We start from the raw sequence: 21,652 nt of genomic DNA, 5'->3' as shown, positions 1-21,652 counted from the left end.
TGGCGAAGGCCTACGTCCTCTCTTTTGGGGAAGGCTCCGCCCCTGCTAGTCCTGGCAGGATACGCCGAGTCCGCACGTCACCCTGGATCAGTGACGAGGCTCATGCCAAAGATTTACCATGCAAAATATTCCCATGTCGTTATTTAAATAAATCCTGTTCATACTTATCGGTGATCGAGTCTTTATGGGAGAAATGTTAAGCTTGCTGGTAGTTCTACCAGGAGGACTCAAATCACGCGCGGCTGGCCGCCAATCACCAATCACCAACTACCAATCACCTGCCTACACCTGCTCTATAAAGAGTAGTCTAACATATGTCTTTGCTGCTCAGGTCTTCGTTCGACGCACCTCCATCCACCCCACCACCACCAGGTCGGCCTCGGTCTACTTGTCCAGGGGAAGGCTCCGCCCCTGCTAGTCCTGGCAGGATACGCCGAGTCCGCACGTCACCCTGGATCAGTGACGAGGCTCATGCCAAAGATTTACCATGCAAAATATTCCCATGTCGTTATTTAAATAAATCCTGTTCATACTTATCGGTGATCGAGTCTTTATGGGAGAACGTCATTCTGAACATTATTTTTTCGCGATTTTCTTTTTCTTTCTAGTCTTTTAACTTTTTATCAGTTTTCTTTTGCTTACTTTCAACACCTTCTGTCTGAAACCCTTCTGGACCTCGGGTCGGACTACAAAGTTAAGCTAAGTAACTGCGTCAGTTTTCTTGATTTATTTATTTATTTCTGAACGTTAAACGTCTGCGTGTTTTGTTTTGTGTTTTGTGCGTGGAGTCGTGCAGCTGTTGGTGGATGACACCTGCTGGCCGGCTAGACTGCTGTTAACCCCCGGCGCCGTCCAACTGGCTTCCCCGTCTCCAGCGTAGCTATAACCGGCTTGCTCCACTCCTCTGCCTCCGCTGTGCTGGCTCTGTGGCTTCACCATAATCGCCTGGATCTACCGCTGGCTTCTTCCGACTTCACAACCTGTGGATTTTAACCTGTTCCTCTGGATTGTGCTATGTTTGACTCCCACGTAACGAGCGCATCTCTGCCGCTCCGTTACTCGGTAACGGAGATGTTACGTCTACGGATCTTCTCAAGGACCCAACCACCTCAGCTTGCATCCCACCAGGACATTCTCAAACGACCAAAATACATCCACCGAGGCTCTGGACGGAATTTTCAGTACACTCACACCAGCAACAAAAACATCCGCTCCTTCTGGTCCACTAGGCCCCGCCCCCCTCCTCGCACAGCCCGTACGGTCAGTCCCGTCAATCACAGTGTACTGTCCCCTCTGCTCAAAGCAACCTGCTACACTCCACTCACCTGTCTGAAACTCTGTCTGCTGAACACCAGATCCCTCAGTAATAAGGCCCTTTTGATAAATGACTTTATTGTTGACCAGAGCCTAGATATTCTCTGCCTCACTGAGACCTGGCAACAACCAAATGACTTCTCCCATCTAAATGAAGCTGTCCCACCAGGTTTTTCGTTTATTAGTAAACCCCGGGTTAATGGGAGGGGGGGTGGCCTTGCTCTCCTCCATCGTGATAACATCAAAGTCACCACTGTCACAGTCCCCCTTCATTCCTCCTTTGAATGTCTAGCTGTAAAACTCTCAGGCCCCAAACCCACTATCATTGTCACCATTTACAGACCACCAAAACCCTCCGTCGTTTTCCTCAATGAATTCTCATCACTACTTACGTATGTGCAATGTCCCCCACTGTTATCCTCCTTGGTGATTTCAACATCCACATTGACAACCCATCCTGTACTTTTGCTAATGACTTCACATCGCTTCTGGACTGTCTTGGCATCACACAACATGTCAACCTCCCAACCCATAACAAAGGTCACATTCTGGATTTAATCTGCTGCACTGACATCACTCCCACTAACCTTGATGTCATTGATTTCCCCATCTCCGACCACAAAGCTGTGCTTTTTGACATTCATACCCAACTACACAAAACCAAGGAACAACGGACCATCTCCTTCAGAAACATCAAACTTATCAACACCACAGACCTCTCCACCATGATCAGCTCCTACCCCAACCCTCCCCCAGCTTCCTCCCTGACTGACCTGGTGACTCACTACAATAACTGCCTCTCCTCCTCCCTCACCACCCTGGCCCCCCTGAAAACCCGCTCAGTCTCATTTACCCACACTGCTCCCTGGTTCACTCCTCATCTGCGCCAGCTCAAAGCCACTGGTCGTCGACTGGAGCGACTCTACAGTAAGACTCAACTCACTGTACACCGCCAAATGTATTCGGACCACCTCCATCACTACAAGAATGCCCTCACCACTGCCAAAACCTCATACTACTCCAACCTCATCAACGCTGGTACAGGCAACAGCAGAGTCCTCTTCTCAACAGTCAGCCACTTACTTCAGCCTCCTAAATCTCTCCCTCCAGACATTTCCACCACCCAATGCACTGCGTTCCTTGACTTCTTCAGCTCTAAAATCAACACCATTCACCAACAACTGGCCTCATCTCGCACCCCCTCTGATGACCCACCCTGGATGATCACCTCTGGCCAACCTCTCATCAGCTCCCTCTCTGACTTCACCCTAGTAACAGAACAGACCGTTTCAGAACTCATCCGCAAAGCCAAAACCACCACCTGTCAGCTCGATCCTCTTCCCACCTCCCTTGTCAAAGCATGTCTTCCGTCCATCTCCCCCATGATCACCAACATAATTAACTCCTCCCTCACTACTGGTACTGTAACCCCCACTCTCAAGCTGGCTGCCATCACTCCCATCCTAAAAAAACCTGGTGCTGACCCAACTGACCTTAACCATTACCGGCCCATCTCCAATCTCCCTTTCATCTCCAAAACACTTGAAAGGGTGGTTGCCGCACAACTACAGTCCCACCTCGACACTAACAATCTCCAAGAACCGTTCCAATCGGGCTTCCGTCCAAAACACAGCACTGAAACAGCCCTAGTCAAAATCACCAACGACCTCCTCCTTGCAGCCGACTCTGGATTACTCACCATTCTCATCCTCCTCGATCTCAGTGCAGCATTCGACACCATCTCCCACCCTCTGCTCCTGGACCGCCTAGCTGGTATTGGGATCACTGGTGCTGCACTCTCCTGATTTACATCCTACCTCACCGGCCGTCAACAATTTGTTCAACTAAGCAACCACAAGTCTGGGCGTTCAGGTGTCTCACTGGGCGTCCCCCAGGGGTCAGTCTTGGGTCCACTCCTCTTCACCACTTACCTCCTCCCGCTGGGCACATTCCTCCGTCACCATGGGGTCCATTTTCATTGCTACGCTGACGACACACAGGTCTACATCTCCACCAAACCCACCGCTGCCATCCCCCCCACCTCCCTCATCACGTGCCTGGAAGAGATCCGGAGCTGGTTGAGCAGGAACTTCCTGAAACTCAATGGAAACAAGACCGAGGCCCTGCTCATCGGATCCAAATCCACCCTCACTAAATCACAACACACCCCAGCTCCACTCATAATTATCGATGGATTCCCAGTACCCTTCTCCACCAAAGTCAAGAGCCTCGGCGTCATCCTGGACAACACCCTCTCATTCGCACCCCATATTCACAACATCACCCGGACTGCATTCTTCCACCTCCGCAACATCGCCAGACTCCGCCCATCACTGACCCAATCCAGCGCTGAAATCCTAGTTCACTCATTTGTCACATCACGCATAGACTACTGCAACGCCCTCCTCACCGGACTCCCCACCAAACTTATCAACAGACTGCAAATCATTCAGAACTCAGCCGCCCAGATCATCACCCGCACCAAATCATCTGACCACATCACCCCTGTCCTCATTCAACTTCACTGGCTCCCAGTACACTACCGCATCCAATACAAAACCCTACTCCTCACCTACAAAGCTCTCCACAACCTAGCCCCCAGTTATCTCTGCGACCTCCTCCAAGAATACACTCCCTCCCGCTCCCTCCGCTCAACCTCTGCTGGACTACTATGTATCCCCACATCACGACTCACTTCAATGGGTGCCCGGTCATTCAGCTGTTCAGCACCCAGGCTCTGGAACTCCCTCCCCCCACACATAAAACAGTCACACACCATTTCAACCTTCAAGTCACAACTCAAAACTCACTTGTTCAAACTCGCACACAACGTCTAACTGATCACTGTTTTGATTGTTTTTTTGTTTTTTTTTATTTCTTATTGCTTATGTTTATTTATTTATTTATTTATTTATTTATTTTTTCCACAATGTCTTGCTTTTTAAAAAAATGTATGATGACTATATGCTCTGTAAGGTGACCTTGGGTGTCTTGAAAGGCGCCTCTAAATTAAATGTATTATTATTATTATTATTTATTAATGCAAAAAGGCAAGGAACACCCGAGAACATAGATGACGCAGGTAACACACAGCAGGACACAATTCACCACAATGATCCGACAAGGAACAAAGGAAAGACGAGGGCTTGAATACCAAACACATTTATCTTTGGTAACGAACGTCTTGAAAACGCTCGTAGCTAACGAGTGCTCCAGGGTACTCGTAGGACGCTAAGAGCCTCGTTAGCCTACTATAGCCTCAGTGGCGTAACCAGCGGACATTCCTAGTATTGGATGCGTTTTATTATAACACATTGGTAATGGTGTATCACGTGCGTCTGAGCCTAATGTGGGCCATTATGTTCTTAGTTTGAGAGAGACAGTCCAGGAAATGTTTGAGCATGCAGGGCACCTAAAATGTGTGAGAGAAAGTGGGGGGGATTTGTGCAGACTGACATAGGCTACTCATAAAACGTAGCCTAAAATAATGTAAAAAAATAATAAAATAATAAAATAAAAAAATAATAAAAATATTAATTAAAAAAAATGCAAAGGAGCAGGCAAAAGGCTGGGATATGGTGGGGATTGGTCACGTTGACGGGAATGCTTAGTGACATGTGGGAGGGTGGAGGGGGTTAAAAAAAAGTCTCAATCACTCATCGACGTGCATGAAAACCAGCCGCGTAGTTATGAGGGAGGCCGTCCTCTTCCTCGTCCTCAATGTCCTCCGGTTCAACCAAAGCTACCCCAACCGTAGCTGCAATGTTGTTCAACATAGCTTTCACACATATCACAGCGCATGACTTGGCCGGCGAAAACTGGAGCCCTCCGCTAGCCTTGTGAAGGCATCTAAAGCGCAACTTCCACCTCCCGATCGTGCGCTCAGGATTAGGACTGATATATATGTTTTAATATCTTTAGCATTCATATTATTGCAATCTTTTCTTTTTGTAGGCTGCTCTGCGGTTGGCCTTGATGGGGAGATATTTTAACCCTTTTTAACCCCATTTTCCTCCGACATTCCTGCGTCTCCCCCTGCGTCATAGCCCGTTTCAGCACCATGTCAGTGGACAGGTACAATCCTACGATCGTCGTGAGTGCAGCGAATGCGCGTTCACGTTAAGAGGAGTTTCGGGAAACGCTCCAAAGAAATTATCGATGGTTCGAAAGATCCATCGAGAGAATGATCTTACGAGCGAAGATCCATTGATATCGGGAAACGGGGCCCTGTCCAACTCGCTACCTGCCATCATTTAGACTCCACAGTTTCTGTGTGGAAAGGTTAAAGATTGATGCCATTACATTCACAGAAAGTAAACCCATTTCAAATCAAAGACTACAGATTATACAACTAATATATAGGCCTACCAAAGACCAAAGTACTGTATAAAGACATAAAGGTTGCAGAAGAAGAAGTTAGTTAACAGTCAATGGTTGACACTGACGACATTATATAATAACTTATCAATGGATTCATTCAGATATAGCGCAACTACGGTTTGAAAAGAAACTTGAATTAAACCACAGAGTTTAATGAAGCTTCACTCACCCATCTGTAACTTCCATGGAAGTTACAGACGGGTGAGTGAAGACTGCAGTCTTCATCATCGGGGATTTTAAGTTATTTCAGTATTTCATTACAATATTAGGCTATATAAATAATATCACCGTCATGAATGTGGTCATCACAGTTTCTGAGTTATAAGCTGATATACTTCATTGAGTCATTCATTGAGGCGGAAATTATCATAAGAGAGGTTATTTCTATTTAATTATTCATTTTGCTATTTTTAAACAAAACGGATTATTAAAACAAGTTGAATGTGTTTCTCTTTCCCAACCATAAGTGGGTAAAATATTTGTGGTAAAATATTACCGTAGTTCAGACATCTTCATCTCAGGGTCTTGTGTGATAATACAGCGGGTAGTCCTACAGATGCAGGGCTCTACAGTCTGACGCACTCGGCGTGAGACACACGCAATTCAACCCATGCACACGCTCACACGTCACACTTCGTATTTCTCACGCTGAGAAATTACCAGTATAGCGCCCGCCAATTTGCGCCGCTATTTAACGGTGGAACAGGTAGGAATCAAATGGGTTCCCCGTAGGGTAACAGACGTCCTCTTTTGCCCGGACATGCCCTCTTTTTGAGATACTTTTTAAAAAATGCGTCCGGGCGGAGCTTCAAAATCGTCCTGGATTTTATTACATCGCCTAATACATGTTCACATTGAATTTGCGTTGCTTTTCTCTGGGTCGTTCTCAAAGTAAGGCTACACCCACCCATACTCTGTTCTGTTCGCTTTGCATTGGTGGAAGTGAGTAGGGGCGAGGTTAAGTAGAGCCTTCAGATTGGACGGATTACGGTTATCGTCATGTTTTGTATTTATTATTTTTTACCATTATTGTTTTATAGGGATACACATTAACACATTTCTCCTACAGGGGATTGATAAAGTTATATTTATTCAACAGAAAGAAACACTTGGTCATACTTCACACACTTTACCACAGCATTGGCCTATAGAAAGCGACAGATGTATTTTAAGCATTGGACTGAATGCCACATAAATATAAATTCAGGATTTTGCATGTTTGCAATTTCAGGGAAAAGTATATGCCTCTACTGGTGTTGCCTAGGCCAATAGCCTTTTGAGGCAGTGTTGTTTCTGAATATAGGTGTTAAGGGCCAAAAATGCTTACTATCATACATTAGTCACCATCTCTGGACACATTTGTCGTTTTTTGTCACATTTGTCACATGTTAATATGTCAATGGGAGCTGCGATGGTAACCGGCGCTAATTCACTGGACAGTGAACTCCACCAGAAGGAGGGCTCCCTGATCTCCACCTGTTCAGGACATGGCAGTCGCGCCATCGGCCACAGAGCATCTAAGAACCTCGTTCAGAAAAGTCTGTGTCCTCATATCAGTAACATTACATTTCTAGTGTTTTCAATTAAAATGGGAAACGGCGCCCTCTGCTGCTGAGGGGAAGGCAGATTGTAGAGTATGTCGGTGGCAACATCATTCATTTAGCAAAATAAACACTGTTTGTTGTCACCCTCTGCTGGTGATTTCATGAAGAAGTTTAAACTTACCAGTGTTCCCCTGGATCGGGAAAGAGTTCAAGAGTTCAACGCTTTACCGATCCAGTTTAGGAGACTTATCTTTCAATATTTCACAACCCAACCAACTTGGATTAATATAAAACCAAAACATTGGCTTGAGTAAATACAGACGTTGTTCAATCTTTAATTTCGTTTAATATCCATTTTTTTTAAAGAGTAAGATGACGTATAGCAGGCATACAGCTGATTGATTATATTTTTGTAAATATTATTTTTTACAGCATGCTTCCCATTTCCCCTAACATATTCATAATCACATTTACACCCAACAAATATTGATCACAATTTCATTACTCTGTTTTCATCAACAGCATCTGTGTTATTATATCAAAGAACAAGCATAAAATGAGTTAATGTAGCAGAAAAAGAAAGATGTCAATAACTGACTAATTGCTGTGAATACCTACTGTGGAAAATAGGGATGGGTGGATCGAAACGCATACTTTCAATAATGATGATGGTACAGTTTTGAGAATCCAACCTCATAAAATTATTTTAAATTGTATACTTTTTCATACTGGCAAAAGGTTACCTGTGTCGAAAATCAATACAAAATTGTGGCAAAACGTATGCCTCAAACCTGAACTTAACGAGTTGCAGCAGAAACAAGGCGGTGAAATTAAAAAGGCCATTACCTGAGAAGGATACTATTATAACCTATAAAAACAGAAGACCTAAGAAAACCTACGTCTATTTAAAATGAATGCCATCGCTTTCAAATAAAATGTTTTGGTGTCTAATCCAAAAAAAACTGCGTTGCCCATCCCCAGTGGACATCATTTGTTATATACAATTTTTTTAAGCTAGGACTAACACTATGCCAGTCTGGGCATCTGGTAAGGTTGCCCGATGCGCGCCTCCCTCTTGGGAGGTGTTCCAGGCCCGTCCAGTGGGGAGGTGACCTCGAGGAGGACCCCGGACTCAAGACTGACCTAATGCCTTGTCAATGTAACCCATAAACCAACCATAAAGTTTGCTGCCATGTCCCTTTTTTTCAGTTCTTTTCTTTGTTCCCTCAATGTATTTTTCCTCTGATTTACTGAGCCTCTCCCGTTTGGAAGCCTTGACCATGATTTGGGCATTTCCTTTCATTTTGTCGAGAGACTGAATCCGTGTCAGGTAACCCTCTTTGGCCTCTGACTTCTCTCCCTCAATGAGCAGGTCGATGTACTCTGGCGTGCTCAGCGGGTTAGGCCGCAGAGCTATCTCCTTCAGCCGAGCTATACAGCGAGACGATGTGTCCATCAGGAACATTATCTCATCCTGAAGATTGAGAACCTCCTCTTCCTGGAGTTTAATCAATTGCTCGACAGAGATCTTCAGCTTAGTGGCATTTTCATACTTGTCTTTCAGCTCTTTTACTGTCGTCATCTGCTTCTCCTTGACGTAGTCCCACCTATATCTCTGGTTGAAATGTACTGTCCAGACACAATTTCCAGGGCAAACTCTGCATTTCCCATCCTTCATGGCAATGCAATTAATCTTTCTTGCATCGTCTGCTATGGCACAGGGGTAATGACAAGTAATGCAACACTGCTGACAGTTAGTGAGGAACTCTCCCCCTTTGGTAAGCTCCAATTGAACAGGCTTGGTGATTTCAACTTCAAATTGAAAGTTTTCATTGGAAGCGATGTCAGCGTTGTGCTTTTCGATCTGTTTTTGGGTTGATCGGATCTCTTCTAGTTTTGCCAACCCCGCCCGTACCTGGGGCTGGATTCCTTCCACAGACACCTCCAACTGCTTTCGCTCGCTGAGAACCTCATTGGTTAACTGCAGGCTTTTGGTCGTCATTTGTGCCAAGGCAATGAAGAATGTTTCCATGCTGCTGGCCCCCATTGCCCAAAACATTGCATCAAAGTTGTTAACATCCATCTTTTTTTCTTTTGGATATTTTGATGATTTGGAGTCTTGATCAGCTCTGTCACTGAAAGATTTATTTTCAGCAAAAAGTGCAGAGTTGTTGAATTTGTGGTGCACCGGAAGGTTTTTGTCGGTTTTAGGACATGGCATTTTGGCTGCATTGATCGCCTCAAGAACAGGAGGCTGCTGACCGTCTGCAAATGTGACCAGAATGCAAATGTTCTCTGCCACGTCTTTACCAAAGATGGACAGCACCGAATCGAACACATACTTCTGTGTAGCCGTTAGTCTTACTTGAGAGGCCTGGCTGACAAAACAAATTGCATCTATATCAACGACTCCCTTTGCAGAGGTGAAGAGCTTCCTGATCTGCTCTAAGATCGCCTTGTCACTCTCTATTCCCTTTGTGTCCCCGAAACCCGGAGTGTCAACAAGGGTTAGAGAATAAGGAACTTTGAAGCCTTCTTGGTGGTTGATTTTGTAGGTGATTACGTGGGTAGTTTGACTTTCAGCTTGTGATTTCGACTGATCCTCATTGATTAGTTTGAAGCGGAAAGAGTCTTTCCAATCTATGCCCAGGATGTAGTTGATCATTCCATTGATCAGAGTTGACTTCCCTGAACCTGTTGCCCCCAGAAACATGACAGTGCGATTTGTCTTATCGCTGTCCTTGCCAAATGTGTACATCTTGCATCCATCTATCCCAACATCGTTTTTCTTCAGGGGTAACTTGAAAACTGAAGGAGAGCCATGTTCTATTTTTTCGCTCAACGCTTTGATTGATGTAGCCAGTTTATCAGATAGCTTTTTTGTGCACACAACTACTGATTCCTCTTTGCCAAGGCCAGAAACTCCACAGTCACATCTGACCCGGACAGTGTATCGCGTTGAAGGCTGCAGCCCTGGAATGACTTTGACTAGTTTGGCTGTGAATATTGGTTTGCTCCATAAATACTCTTCAGGGTTCACTTCTAGAGATGTTTCAGCATATTCTAATATGTATTGCTTGGTCTCCACTCCACGTCCAACGTCAGATGGTTTCTCCCAGCTGACTGATAACTCTGTAGAATGACATTCCACTTGTAGTTTTTCTGGAGGACTTGATGGTAAGGTTTTAATTAAAGGGCTACCTTCACAGGCCGGACCGCGGCCGACTGCGCACCAGGCTCTACATCTGAACTGATACTCTTCATTAATCCTCAAGCCTGACACTGTGACATCTCCAGCCTTGCTCTCCATTTGTTGATGCCAAGCATCGTCTCCATGGACACAGAACCCAACAGTGTAGTGGGTGACAGTTGTCAACCCAACTCGGGGAGGGGAAATATTCAGTGTTACACTGTTATGGGTTATGTCACGTATGATCATCTCTGGCTTTGAAGGTGGTTCAAAGTTGTTGTTGGCTAAGGAGCCATCCTTGTAGAGGTGGAGAGTTGCACCTTTCTTTACATTGTCTCTCATCTCAGCTGTTAGAAACCTGATGCTTTTGTTCTCTTTGTTTGCTTCTGCAAAATCTTTAAAGACTTTTACTTTCTCTTGCACCTTGTCCATTATGTCATTTGAGGAGAACCATTGTTCCTTTTCCACATCATAAGCACATGACACGTTGTCTGTTTGGGTTTCATTCAAGTAGTTTGACAGAGCTGAAAGGTAAGGCTCTGGGCCTTCCAGGGAGGTAAAGACAAAGCACACAGCATGTGTGATATCTGCACTGTGGATCTCCTGTTGCAGAGTTGTGCGACTTGTGACGATAACCATTTTGGACATCTTGTCAATCAGAGAGCTGATGATTATAATTTCTGTTCCTTTAGAATCCATCCACTCATTCAGTTTATCACTTTGGAAAGGAGAAGAATGTACTTTTTTCAGGATCTCTGCAAGAACACCTTCCTCCTCTCCTCCTCCCCGGATCAATGGGAGTTTCCTTGCCATAATATTCTGGACATTTATTTTATGCTGCAAAACCAGTTCTTTGAAAGCTTTCACCTTTTTCTTAACTTGTGCGAATTGCTGGGCTGTCTTGCATCTTTCTGCATCGTTGCATCTCCTTTCCAGCTCGCTGAGGTCCTCCAGGATATGCTGAGCTTCCCTGATTAAACCATCACTAATCTGTCGAACCAGTTGAGCAGCAGCAGAATCTAAAGCCTTCAGTGGCATTAACCAGACCTTCTGAGGCACTGCGTTCTCTCCGTTGGTTCCCAACAGCTTAGGTAGGCTTTGATAGACTTCTATTGCCTCCTGAAATGACACAGGGGATTTCTCAAGGTTAAAGTCCCCATGGAACTTGCAGGAGAACTTGTCAACATTTTCAATGTCCTTGTCTGCCATGTTCAGAGAACCTTGACCCTCTATCTTCAAGGTGGGTATCTTCTTGATCAGCACCTTTAGATTGCCCTCGATGTCTTGCCGATTTTCCTTTTGTGACACCTCACGGTCAAACACAAAGAAGGCTTGTGCCCCATAAAGGATTCCTGTCACTACGTGTGTTGCTTGTCCCGACTCAAACACATATGGATGTTCCACATTACCTCTGCCAATGTGATTCATTGACAGCTCTTTGAACTTCGTGGTGGTTTTGTATTTTAGTGTCACTCGAGCCTGATTGCTGGAAATCTTCGAATCTGAGAGAAATTTAGCAGAGCCTCCTATCTCAACCAGTCCACACAGAAAACTGGCTTGCAGTGAAGCTTCAACATCCAATGCAGAAGATTTGTCTTTGACGGAGTCAGATGCAACTATCTCAAAGTCACTGTTTGGTAGAGGTTTTTCATTTGCTTCTTTCTCTAAGGCCTCCCGATTCCAAAGTGTCAGAGCTTTAGAAGAAGACAAAAAGAAAACAAATCAGAATCCTTGCTCAAAGGAATACATCTAAAACGTATACATTTTCTATATATATATCAGGCTGATATATATATAGAAAATGTATATGTTTTTCGAAAGTTCGCCAAAGTTCATGTGTTAGGTGCCACCTCTAAATCTCAATGGAATTCCTCAAAACTTTGCAAAAGTCACTTTTATGTTAATTGGAACAAAGTGCAATGCCAGCCAAATTGATATGTTGAAATTAAAATTTCCCATTGAAATTTGATGCGCCCTAATATCAGCGTATGGTTTCCTACTGACAATAAATGCTTTTCCTATTAAAGCTGATTGGCCAACCTTGAAAGATAAATGTTAAATGTCAATATGTGTTATATTTGGAGGAATAAAGGTTGAATAAAAATGAATGTAGGTGGAATGGTCATGCTGTGGGATGATACAGGCTGGTCTATATTCTGTACACATCACTGCTTTAACTCACACTAATACTTTACTCTGTAGTCTGACTGACCAAATACCATGTATTTAATATGGAAGAGAGTTGATATGTGATCTGGTTATTATAATAAATGCTACTGTATTTTTCATACCATGGACTATGATTAGACTAATAAATTTAAATGATATTATAAATGTATGGCATTTGGTAAACATTTTATGCAAAGTGTCTTGAAATACTAGGAGTGCATACATTTCTTAGCATGAGAATAATGTAAAAGTTGTCTGTTGTTTACAATTTATTTGAATTATTATATTGATATCCTAGGATCTCTAATAAATTGTTACTAACCTGTAAGGACAAATCATATTATAATAATAAATATGATAAAGCATAATATACAGTCTATTATCTAGCCATAACTTGAACCATTACAATAATATACTTGCTTGTAAAGGATCAACGAGGCTCATGGGTAGTGTAGTGTGGTGGAAAATGGAGTAATGGATAAATGTGAGCTCTGCTTATGTTAAGTGGACCTAACTAAACGGAAATGAGTTCCGTATTATCTTGGTCAGCATGCGTTGCCACTGTCTTTGTTACAGTATGTTATCTCAGTCAGCCTTAATGTAGGAACTTCCATGTTAAACAACAACCAAACTGTGATGTTTAAAGGCCCTGACACACCATTCCGACTGCCGATCGCCGGCAGAAAAGGCAGTCTGACCAATTTGGTCATGGCCGAATCAATATGTGCAATCGCCTGAAAAGATCACAGACGGCTTGAAAGGTTCAGTGAAGGCTTTGACGACGGCCGATCGCACAGCACACACCGAAGAGACTCAGGTCACCGAGCTAGCCAGACTGTCCGACGACCCATAATCTGGTTGGTGTGTCAGGACCGTAAAGGCCCCATGACATGCCACCAGGTGTGGTGTGATCAGCCGTTACAAGCCGTTTTAAAAATCGGTCTCTTATGACATCACAGGTGGGCGTGTCCACCTAGATATGTGTCGGATAGATGAGCAACGTTTTCTGCAGTCCACTGGGTTGGCTGGTAGACTGAGGTATCCAGCACACATCTAAGTGGACACGCCCACCTGTGATGCCATAAGAGACCGATTTTTTAAACGGCTTGTACCGGCTAATCACACTCCTGGTGGCATGTCATGTGACCTTTAAGAACAACAATAGTTGAGCGCCACTTGCAGCACTCACCTAATAATGACATCCATAATGATGATTGGCCAGATCATTCGATTTCAGCCAAAACTCAAATCAGTTAAAAGTTAAAACAACGACAATAAGAAATCTTGTGTCTTGTCCGTTCTCGGGACTCGGGACTTGTATTTATTTACCGGGGATCAGTGAGTCGTTGCGACAGTCGTAGAGCATCCCCAGACTGAAGGGCCGGCCCAGTGCTGCCAGCACTACAGTCTTACCACTGTCCACGGCCATCTGAAAACACACACACACACACACACACACACACACACACACACACACACACACACACACACACACACACACACACACACACACACACACCAAATTATTAATTGATTCTGTATTGAAGGACCATTTTTTGCCTGAAATGATGTGCAACCTTTGGCTTCGTACATCTATGCCCCTATGGCATGGCATGTCATCACTGTGGGATTTATGTATGCTTTTTTTATTATTATTGCATTATAGGGTTATATTCTATTGGCTGCTGTAATAAGTGAATCTCCCATGATTGGCCACGCACTCTGGCTGGGGGTGAACTGTTTTGTACTTTAATGCAATATAAATGTTAGTGTCTATGTTGATGTATGTACTGTGTTATCTTGTAGTGTCATATAATTTTAGATTGGATGCCATAAAAATCATTACATTCCTCCCAATATAATTACAGAGAGGCATATTGCCTTTCTGTAACATGAATATCATGTTGAGACATAAGGATAGAGGGCCAACCCAGTACCAACCCATATGACACCATTGTACTACATAACTACATCTGCCATGCTTATGATTATAGTTTGCACATTTAAAACCAAGCTCAATGAGTGCCCGAGAATCTGTGATGTAATCAAGCCCAATTCTTGTTTCAAAGCGTATAGCGCAATTACATCCTAATTTGACTTTTCTACGATTTGTGTTTTTATGTTCGAAAATTTACTTTGTTTGAAGCTTTCCCCAATTTAGTGTGGGATCCATATAGCGTGACTTCTAGAAGCACAGCTTCCCTCATTGTGGACGCAAACAAACCGCAATGCCTTGCATGATAAGGTTAGCCTCAAAACATAGCCTCGTTCTCAAAAATGACCAAATAGTGGACATGGTCGTGTTCAGTAGAAGTAGACAAATATGTTTATGCACAACATGTGAGACTGTGAAGAAAAGGGGGGGGGGGGGGCTACGTTTTTAAAACGAACAGGAATAATCATACATAGGCAAAAAAAAACTGTCTGTTCACAGGCAAGGTTGGCCTTGGATACACTGCATGTTAGGCAGCAAATACACTCTTGCTTACAGAGAAAAGGACAGGCTTATATTTGTTGGATGCCTGGATCAATGGGATAGTGATTAGCCCTGTTCAAAAACAGTTGCCTAAATCTTTTTACATCCAGCGTGACAGCGTTGCTCACAACCGAGCTATGGTAATAGAAGACCTTAAGAAAAAGGAATTCCTTCCAACAAAAGTTGTGGAATTAAATTCATCTGCGTTAAAGGCTGTGTTGCAGGGTTTATTTTCCAACGAACTTGTACAATTTGCTTGTTGGTAATAAAGATTAAAACTGTTATCCATTGTATTTAATGTTGTTAGGTATCAAAAAACGGAATGTAATACGAAAAAGTAGCTACTATTTTAGTGGTTTGCTATTGATTCTCATTTCCCCCAGAATGCATTGCATGACGTCACGTTGGGGAGACACGGACCAAAGCCGCATCGAGACCCTTGAGAGTAGAGGCTAGTAAAAGAGTGTTCAGTAGATTATACAGATACATAGATAAATACATAGATATCATATATAGTTAGTGTATGCTACACGTGAACCTCCTAAGATGGCGCAGTTTGATTGGTTCGCTATCTCAGGATTAGGGTTGGGCACCGAGAACCGGTTCCAAAAGGAACCGGTTCCTAACGTCCGGTTCTGGAACTGTTAAGACGATGTTTGAATTTCGATTCTTTTTATCGGTTCCTAAATGCGCGCGCATGTTTCCGGGGCGGGGTTTGTATTACTCCGCCGCGTGCTCCGCTAAACATCAGTTGTCTGAAGTTCGAACATGGACCGCAAAACGCCGCTCAAAAGTCTGGCTTCATTTTAATTTAATAAAGGACGGCTTCGCACAGTGCAACACCTGCAATAAACTTATTACTGCCAAAGGAGGGTGCACAACAAACATGATAAAACACCTTCGCCTGCTGCATGGTATAACAATTAACGAGTGTAGTGTGTTTGACGCGTTGCGTCGGTCTCGTGCTCCCGTCGCTTCCTCCACTTTGGACAGTCAACCATCAGCTAGTAACTCCTCATTGGAAACGGAATCAGGTTGGTACATAAAAAGTATGATTGTCTTATTCTTAACAGACTAGCTTAAGTTATAGACTACCAGTTGCTAAAACTGTGTCAAATCTGTTCATAGTTGTTGAACGCTCGCAGAGTGATGCTAACGTTAACGTTAGCCAGTCTGAGCCTGCTGCGGCTGCTGCTGCTACGTTAACCGGCCCGAGACCCCAGCCAGCAAAGATACAACAAACTCCTTTCAGCATGGCAGCAAGGGGAAAGCTGTCAGCGGAGCAAATTGCTGAGTGCCACAGAAAAGTAACGGCGTATGTGGTAAAAAGGCTGCATCCCTTTAGCGACGTCGAGTCGCCCACATTTAGGTAAATAAATAAGAATAACGTTAAACTAACTTAGCTTGTAGCTACTTTATCTACCCCTGACCTAAGTTACAGTAACAGTTGAGGTTTAACTTTATTGACAGATTTGTCTTTGGCACAGTGCTCGTTTGATTTAAAAACATCACAACATATGGACATGTGCTGAAGTGTTTGTGTGTATTTATTGCAAATTGCTTTTATGCTCTGTTTAAAAGTTAAATGCTTTTAAGATATCTTATGTTTGTTTTTGTGTTTGCAGGGATATGATCCATTCAATAAACCCGAAGTACACCCCCCCTACAAGGGAGTGTTTAACTAATAGATTGATCCCGGCATGGTACCAGATAGAAAAATCTAATCTGATCTCAGAGCTGAGTGAGGTCAGTCACATAGCTCTCACTTGTGATGGCTGGACTAGCCTAACCCAAGACCACTACCTAACTGTCACAGTGCACTATTTAGTGGAAAGCAACATGAGGCAGAAAGTTCTCGCAACAAAAGCTGTGTACAGGGCCCAGACAGGAATTGTCGTGGCAGAGGAAATCGGCGACATCCTGAAAGAATTTGGCGTGTTTGATAAAGTAGTAGCCGTTACTGTGGATAATGCGGCCAATATGGACGTAGCCATCAAACGGCTGCAGTTTGTGAAGCTCGGCTGCTTCGCTCATTCACTAAACCTAGCAGCACAAAGTCTGTACTCCAGCAGCTCAGTGGCTCAGTGGACTGCAAAGATTCGTGCCATCATCATCTGGATGAAGAGGTCGTCCATGGCGAAGGTGGTTCTACGGGAAAAGCAGGATGTCCTAAGTAAGAATCAATGTCTTGAGTTTAATTGGATACCACAAGGATCAAATTAAAGTACTTTTAGTAGTGCACTGCACACAATGTACATTTAGCTGGTATTAACATTGGTAAAACAATGCAACATTACATAAATCTGTCTGATTACACAATATCAAAGTTGCATGTCATATTGATGTCTATTCTCTATGTATTTGTGATTTTCTTGTTCATGTCAGACCTCCCTCAACATTCACTGATTCTCGATGTGAGAACAAGGTGGAATTCTCTCTACCTAATGATGGAGAGATTCCTTGAACAATACCCTGCAATACAAGCAGCCAGCTTGGACCAACGCCTGAGAAAGAATATGGAGAGGGACAGGTAGAGATAGGAAGATGTTATATAGGATATAAGAATGAAATTAGGCGTAAGAACGTGCATAAGGTACTAAGGAAGAAGTTAGCACACTGGTTTGCTGTATTATGCAGTGGAATTAATTTAAACTCACTTGTCAAATAGCACTGCTTTTGTTTAAAGAGACAAAAAAAAATCTATATTTTGAACTGTACACAGGCTTGATCGGCTGACAGATGGTGATTTCACCAAGGCAGAAGACTTCATCAGGCTGATGCAGGTTCTATACACCTGCACGCTCTGTGTTTCCACTGAAAGAAGCCCAACTGCCGGACAGATCCTGCCGATCATCCAAAAGCTGGAGAAACACTTCGCTGCTGTAAATGGAGACACAGCATTTGTAGCTGACTTGAAGAAAAGGGTCTGGGGAAACATGTCTACCCGGTACAAGGTAATGACTGAGGATATCAAACGAATGAAGATTAAAATGCATTAAATACTTCTGTTCCTGTGGCTTGATGCAATAGTAGTTTTGTTTTTATTGTTTTAAAGAATGAGGACATCAGGTTCTTCTTGGAAGAAGCCACTGCCTCAGATCCCCGCTTCAAGAATAAGATGGACAACAACACCGCAGTCTGGGAACGGATCAAGGGGAAGTTGCTGGCAAACTCTGAAGAGGTGAAACGTCATTCATACACAAATATATATACTGTCTCCCTCACTCCTTAACATTTTATATTTAATTTGCATTTTACATCCATGCAGTAATCATTAACACTGTACTGTTTATAATGTTTTAATCACCTTACCACAACATATCTACTGTTAATCAGTTAAGTGCATGCCTTTATTAGCACATATTCTATTATAGACTGTGACAACTCTCTGTACTGGTGGCTGAGACAGTTCACTGCTGTTTAATTTTATTCTTATATTCTATCCATCTTTTCTATCTACCTGTCCCTCTCCATATTATGTTCTCTGTAGTCGGTGGCAGTCAATCATGACAATTCAGAAGAGGTTGGTGTGATGCAGGGCGAGGGAAACCAGGAAGGTGTGAAGACTGAGAGCGAGGAGGAAGAGGAGAATGTGAGTAGATTACTGAAATTATATTTGGTATGTTCTTCTCAGTCATGAAATATGTTTTTAATGTTTTTTTTAACTGTTCTGTCCTGTGTTTGTTTAGCAGCCTCCTCCTTCCAAACAATCGAAAAAGTCTCCACTGGAGGAGCTTTTTGCTGAGGAGGATGCCATGAAGAGGACCTCACAAGAGGGGTTGATGTCCATGGAAAGTCGTGCTGAAAGGGAGATCCAGACGTACCTGGAAACGCCACCAATCATCACATCGTCTGACCCTGCAGCCTGGTTCTGGACCCAGACACAAACTTATCCTTTACTGTCATGTCTGGCCTTCTCATATTTATGTGTCCAGGCCTCCTCAACACCTAGTGAACGGGTGTTTTCTACTGCAGGAAACACAATCTGTGCGGAACGGTCGCGCTTACTGCCTGAGAAGGCAGACATGATAATCTTCCTAAACAAGAACTGTTGTTAATGATTTGTCACAACTGCGCCAGGGTTTGAGTTTGTTTTATTTTGTTACACATACATCCACCTGGGCTGCAGCTCTTTGCTTTTTAGACTGCTGCCAACTTGTGTCACTTCAGCAGAATTCAGTTATAGTTACAGTTAGGGACCCTCGGCAATGTGAATAAATAAAATGGCCTGTGTAAAGGCTTTTTCAAATGAAAAAATTCTTGTCTTTTTTTTCTCCTGCACCTCAAAGAATCGGAATCGAGAATCGTTTAGAACAGGAATCGATATTGAGAATCGGAATCGGAATCAGAATCGTTAAAATCCAAACGATGCCCAACCCTACTCAGGATATTGGGCAATATCCCATGATTGACATCTCAAACTCGATATTGTTTTCATCGCAAAATGTCTGCGAATAAAATTTAATAAACCGCTAATAAAAACAAATAAATACCGGCAAAAAGCGTTATCTTGTATATTTTTGGACTGTTCACGTGTAGTATATAGCCTACTATAACATTTAATTAACAATTATTCACCTCAGGCTCCGTGAGTAGTGGGGAATAGCTATTCCCTACTATTCTCTTCGCCTTCGGCGTATAATTGTTAATTAATAGCCTAGATAGATAGCCTCGTCAAGTCTTTATTAATACCAAACAAGGATTTAATTTAGGTGATTAGGCTCACCCAGGACAGTATAGCCTACAAGACCACACAGAACAAGGGAAGCAACAAATCTGACTGGACAAACACTAAATACATCAAATTAGAACTAGACGCAAGCATTGATCGATAGATAGACAGATAGAAAGATCATTAAATATGTTCTATTATTTGCCTTGCGGAGCCAGCCAGTCCTGTGCACATATGCAAATTAGCCATGTGTGCCTAACTGAAGAAAGACGATTGTTTTGCATAAGATGAGTGTGTGCGACTGTGCGTATGTCCTTTCCGGCTTCGGCATACTGCATGGTTATGAAGGCCTCGTGGTTAGTTGTGCCTTAGTGAAGCAGTCCAGCCTTTGAGCTGGATAAGTAGGAGTGATTGTGTACGGGCGTGTGAGAGTGATAGAGAGAGCACACCCACCATGGTGATGTTTAGCTTGTTGTGGGCTGTCTGTCAGCATCCACCAGGTTGGATGAATGTGCTTTGTGCATGTGTTCAATGTACATTTGTCTGATAGTATTTGCGGCAGATTGATGATTAATTAATGTCACTCCAAGGTCATACTTGAGGGCACTAATTTGCAAGTGCACTGATTGCGTGTCCGATTGGCTATACCTGCCATTTAGTCAGTTGATTGCTCTTCTAAGCTCGCCAGATTGGTGCCAATTATTGTCGTGCTTGCATTGTAATGCACAACTTTGTCTCTCCTTGTAATAAATCAACGGGCATTCCAAACAACTTTAGCTAATGCAGCCTCCTATGTCAGTGTTGCTTTAAAATATATAGCATATTGGATTATAAAAAAGTGTTACGTGTGTGCGTGTACGTGTTGTCATGCAGGCTAAATACTGATTGTCTTGGCTTGCATCCATGAAATATTGTAATTTTATAGGCCTACTGCAAAATGTATGTCGATGTTACACTGAATTCTGCGACCCACCGAAAAGTGGTATGCGCAACAATCGGGAGATGGGTACCCCCGAATATTGACGTGTATTTCGCACACTGGATAAAATAAAGCTTAGAAATAAACACTAGGCAAAGATTTTGTTACTGGAGCTAGTAGGCTACCATCAAAACGTGGGATAACTAATAGGAAATCTTTTTACAACGTTGGGGGTAAGAATTAATTAGGGATCATCTGGGGGGGATTTCACAGGTGGGAGTGGAAAGTTAGCCCATAGTTAGCATTATGCCTTCTATTTCTAGATCTTCTTGCTAAGTTTACCGGTACTTATCTGAACGACATAATCGCTGTCACTAGATATAAAGATAACGTTGAATTTCACTCGGTGCTATTCATTGACAGTAAAAATAAATAAAAGTGTCGTTATTGTATGCACTGCTGTTCATTGACTAGCTCCAGCACTCGTTGCTGCGTTGCTAAATGATAGCAACTCTCCACCATTCTCCTCTGACCATGCATTTAATTGGCTTTGATCGCCATCAGTTCTCGCCGATACCTCATTCGCCTTCTCAGGTCTGACAGGTTCAATATTATGTGTGTAGCCTGGGCTGGGCTGTAGCCACAAATAATATTTTCAACAAAAAATAAAAAAGATTGTATTAGGGCTGGGCGATAAAACAATAACGATATGTACCGCGATAGACACGTTATCAATATCAATAGAAAATGTGTTTGATAGAACATTTCGATATTATTTTTATTCCTCGTAAGAAACCGTAGCAAAAAGTCTACTTTTAGCTCCGCTTTGAAGCAGAGGTTGCGAAGCAAGGTTGGTTGCACAAACAAAGGCACTCGTCCTCTGGTACCTAGCAACGTATGGAGTGACACGCTAATAGCCAATCATGTAACAGTATCAAGTTTGATTGCGCCATCTCGTTGTCTGGGGTTCACAGAGACAGCGTGCTGT

The 21,652-nt window shown here is 43.2% G+C and overlaps 2 protein-coding genes across 7 annotated transcripts in view; one reads left to right on the top strand and one right to left on the bottom strand.

Moving 5' to 3' along the window:
- The window catches only part of LOC115548598 (verrucotoxin subunit beta-like), a 205,966-nt gene that overhangs the window by 22,635 nt on the left and 161,679 nt on the right, over positions 1-21,652 (bottom strand). Inside the window, exon 10 of the mRNA XM_030363347.1 lies at positions 13,927-14,026. Within this exon, the coding sequence (XP_030219207.1) occupies positions 13,927-14,026 (100 nt within the window). The remainder of the gene's footprint in view (positions 1-13,926; positions 14,027-21,652) is intronic.
- Positions 14,060-20,690, top strand: LOC115548202 (zinc finger BED domain-containing protein 1-like). Of its 6 annotated transcripts, none has more exons than XR_003977544.1 (8): positions 14,060-16,107; positions 16,202-16,442; positions 16,699-17,246; positions 17,459-17,603; positions 17,796-18,027; positions 18,107-18,254; positions 18,564-18,665; positions 18,763-20,690. XR_003977544.1 is itself a non-coding variant. In XM_030362667.1 (8 exons), exons 1-8 carry the CDS (start codon positions 15,726-15,728, stop codon positions 19,129-19,131), a joined length of 2,142 nt encoding a protein of 713 aa, XP_030218527.1. In that variant the 5' UTR covers positions 14,070-15,725; the 3' UTR covers positions 19,132-20,690. The 6 variants fall into 6 exon arrangements, 5 of the variants coding, with proteins under 5 accessions (XP_030218527.1, XP_030218526.1, XP_030218529.1 ...); XM_030362667.1 differs by having other exon boundaries at positions 14,070-16,107; positions 18,129-18,254; positions 18,766-20,690; XM_030362666.1 differs by having other exon boundaries at positions 14,072-16,107; positions 18,129-18,254; positions 18,763-20,688.

The sequence above is a fragment of the Gadus morhua genome, chromosome 8 (genome assembly GCF_902167405.1).
Source record: "Gadus morhua chromosome 8, gadMor3.0, whole genome shotgun sequence".
Taxonomy (NCBI): Eukaryota; Metazoa; Chordata; class Actinopteri; order Gadiformes; family Gadidae; genus Gadus; species Gadus morhua.
Note: the sequence above shows the minus strand (reverse complement) of the source record. Positions and strands in the feature narration are given on the sequence as shown.

Bases quoted from the DNA above. Each gene is read 5' to 3' on its own strand.
- LOC115548202 (XM_030362666.1), top strand. From the start codon at position 15,726: ATGTTTGAATTTCGATTCTTTTTATCGGTTCCTAAATGCGCGCGCATG. The intron at 18,028-18,128 runs GTAATGACTGAG...ATTGTTTTAAAG, and splicing joins ACATGTCTACCCGGTACAAG to AATGAGGACATCAGGTTCTT. The intron at 18,255-18,563 runs GTGAAACGTCAT...TGTTCTCTGTAG, and splicing joins TGCTGGCAAACTCTGAAGAG to TCGGTGGCAGTCAATCATGA.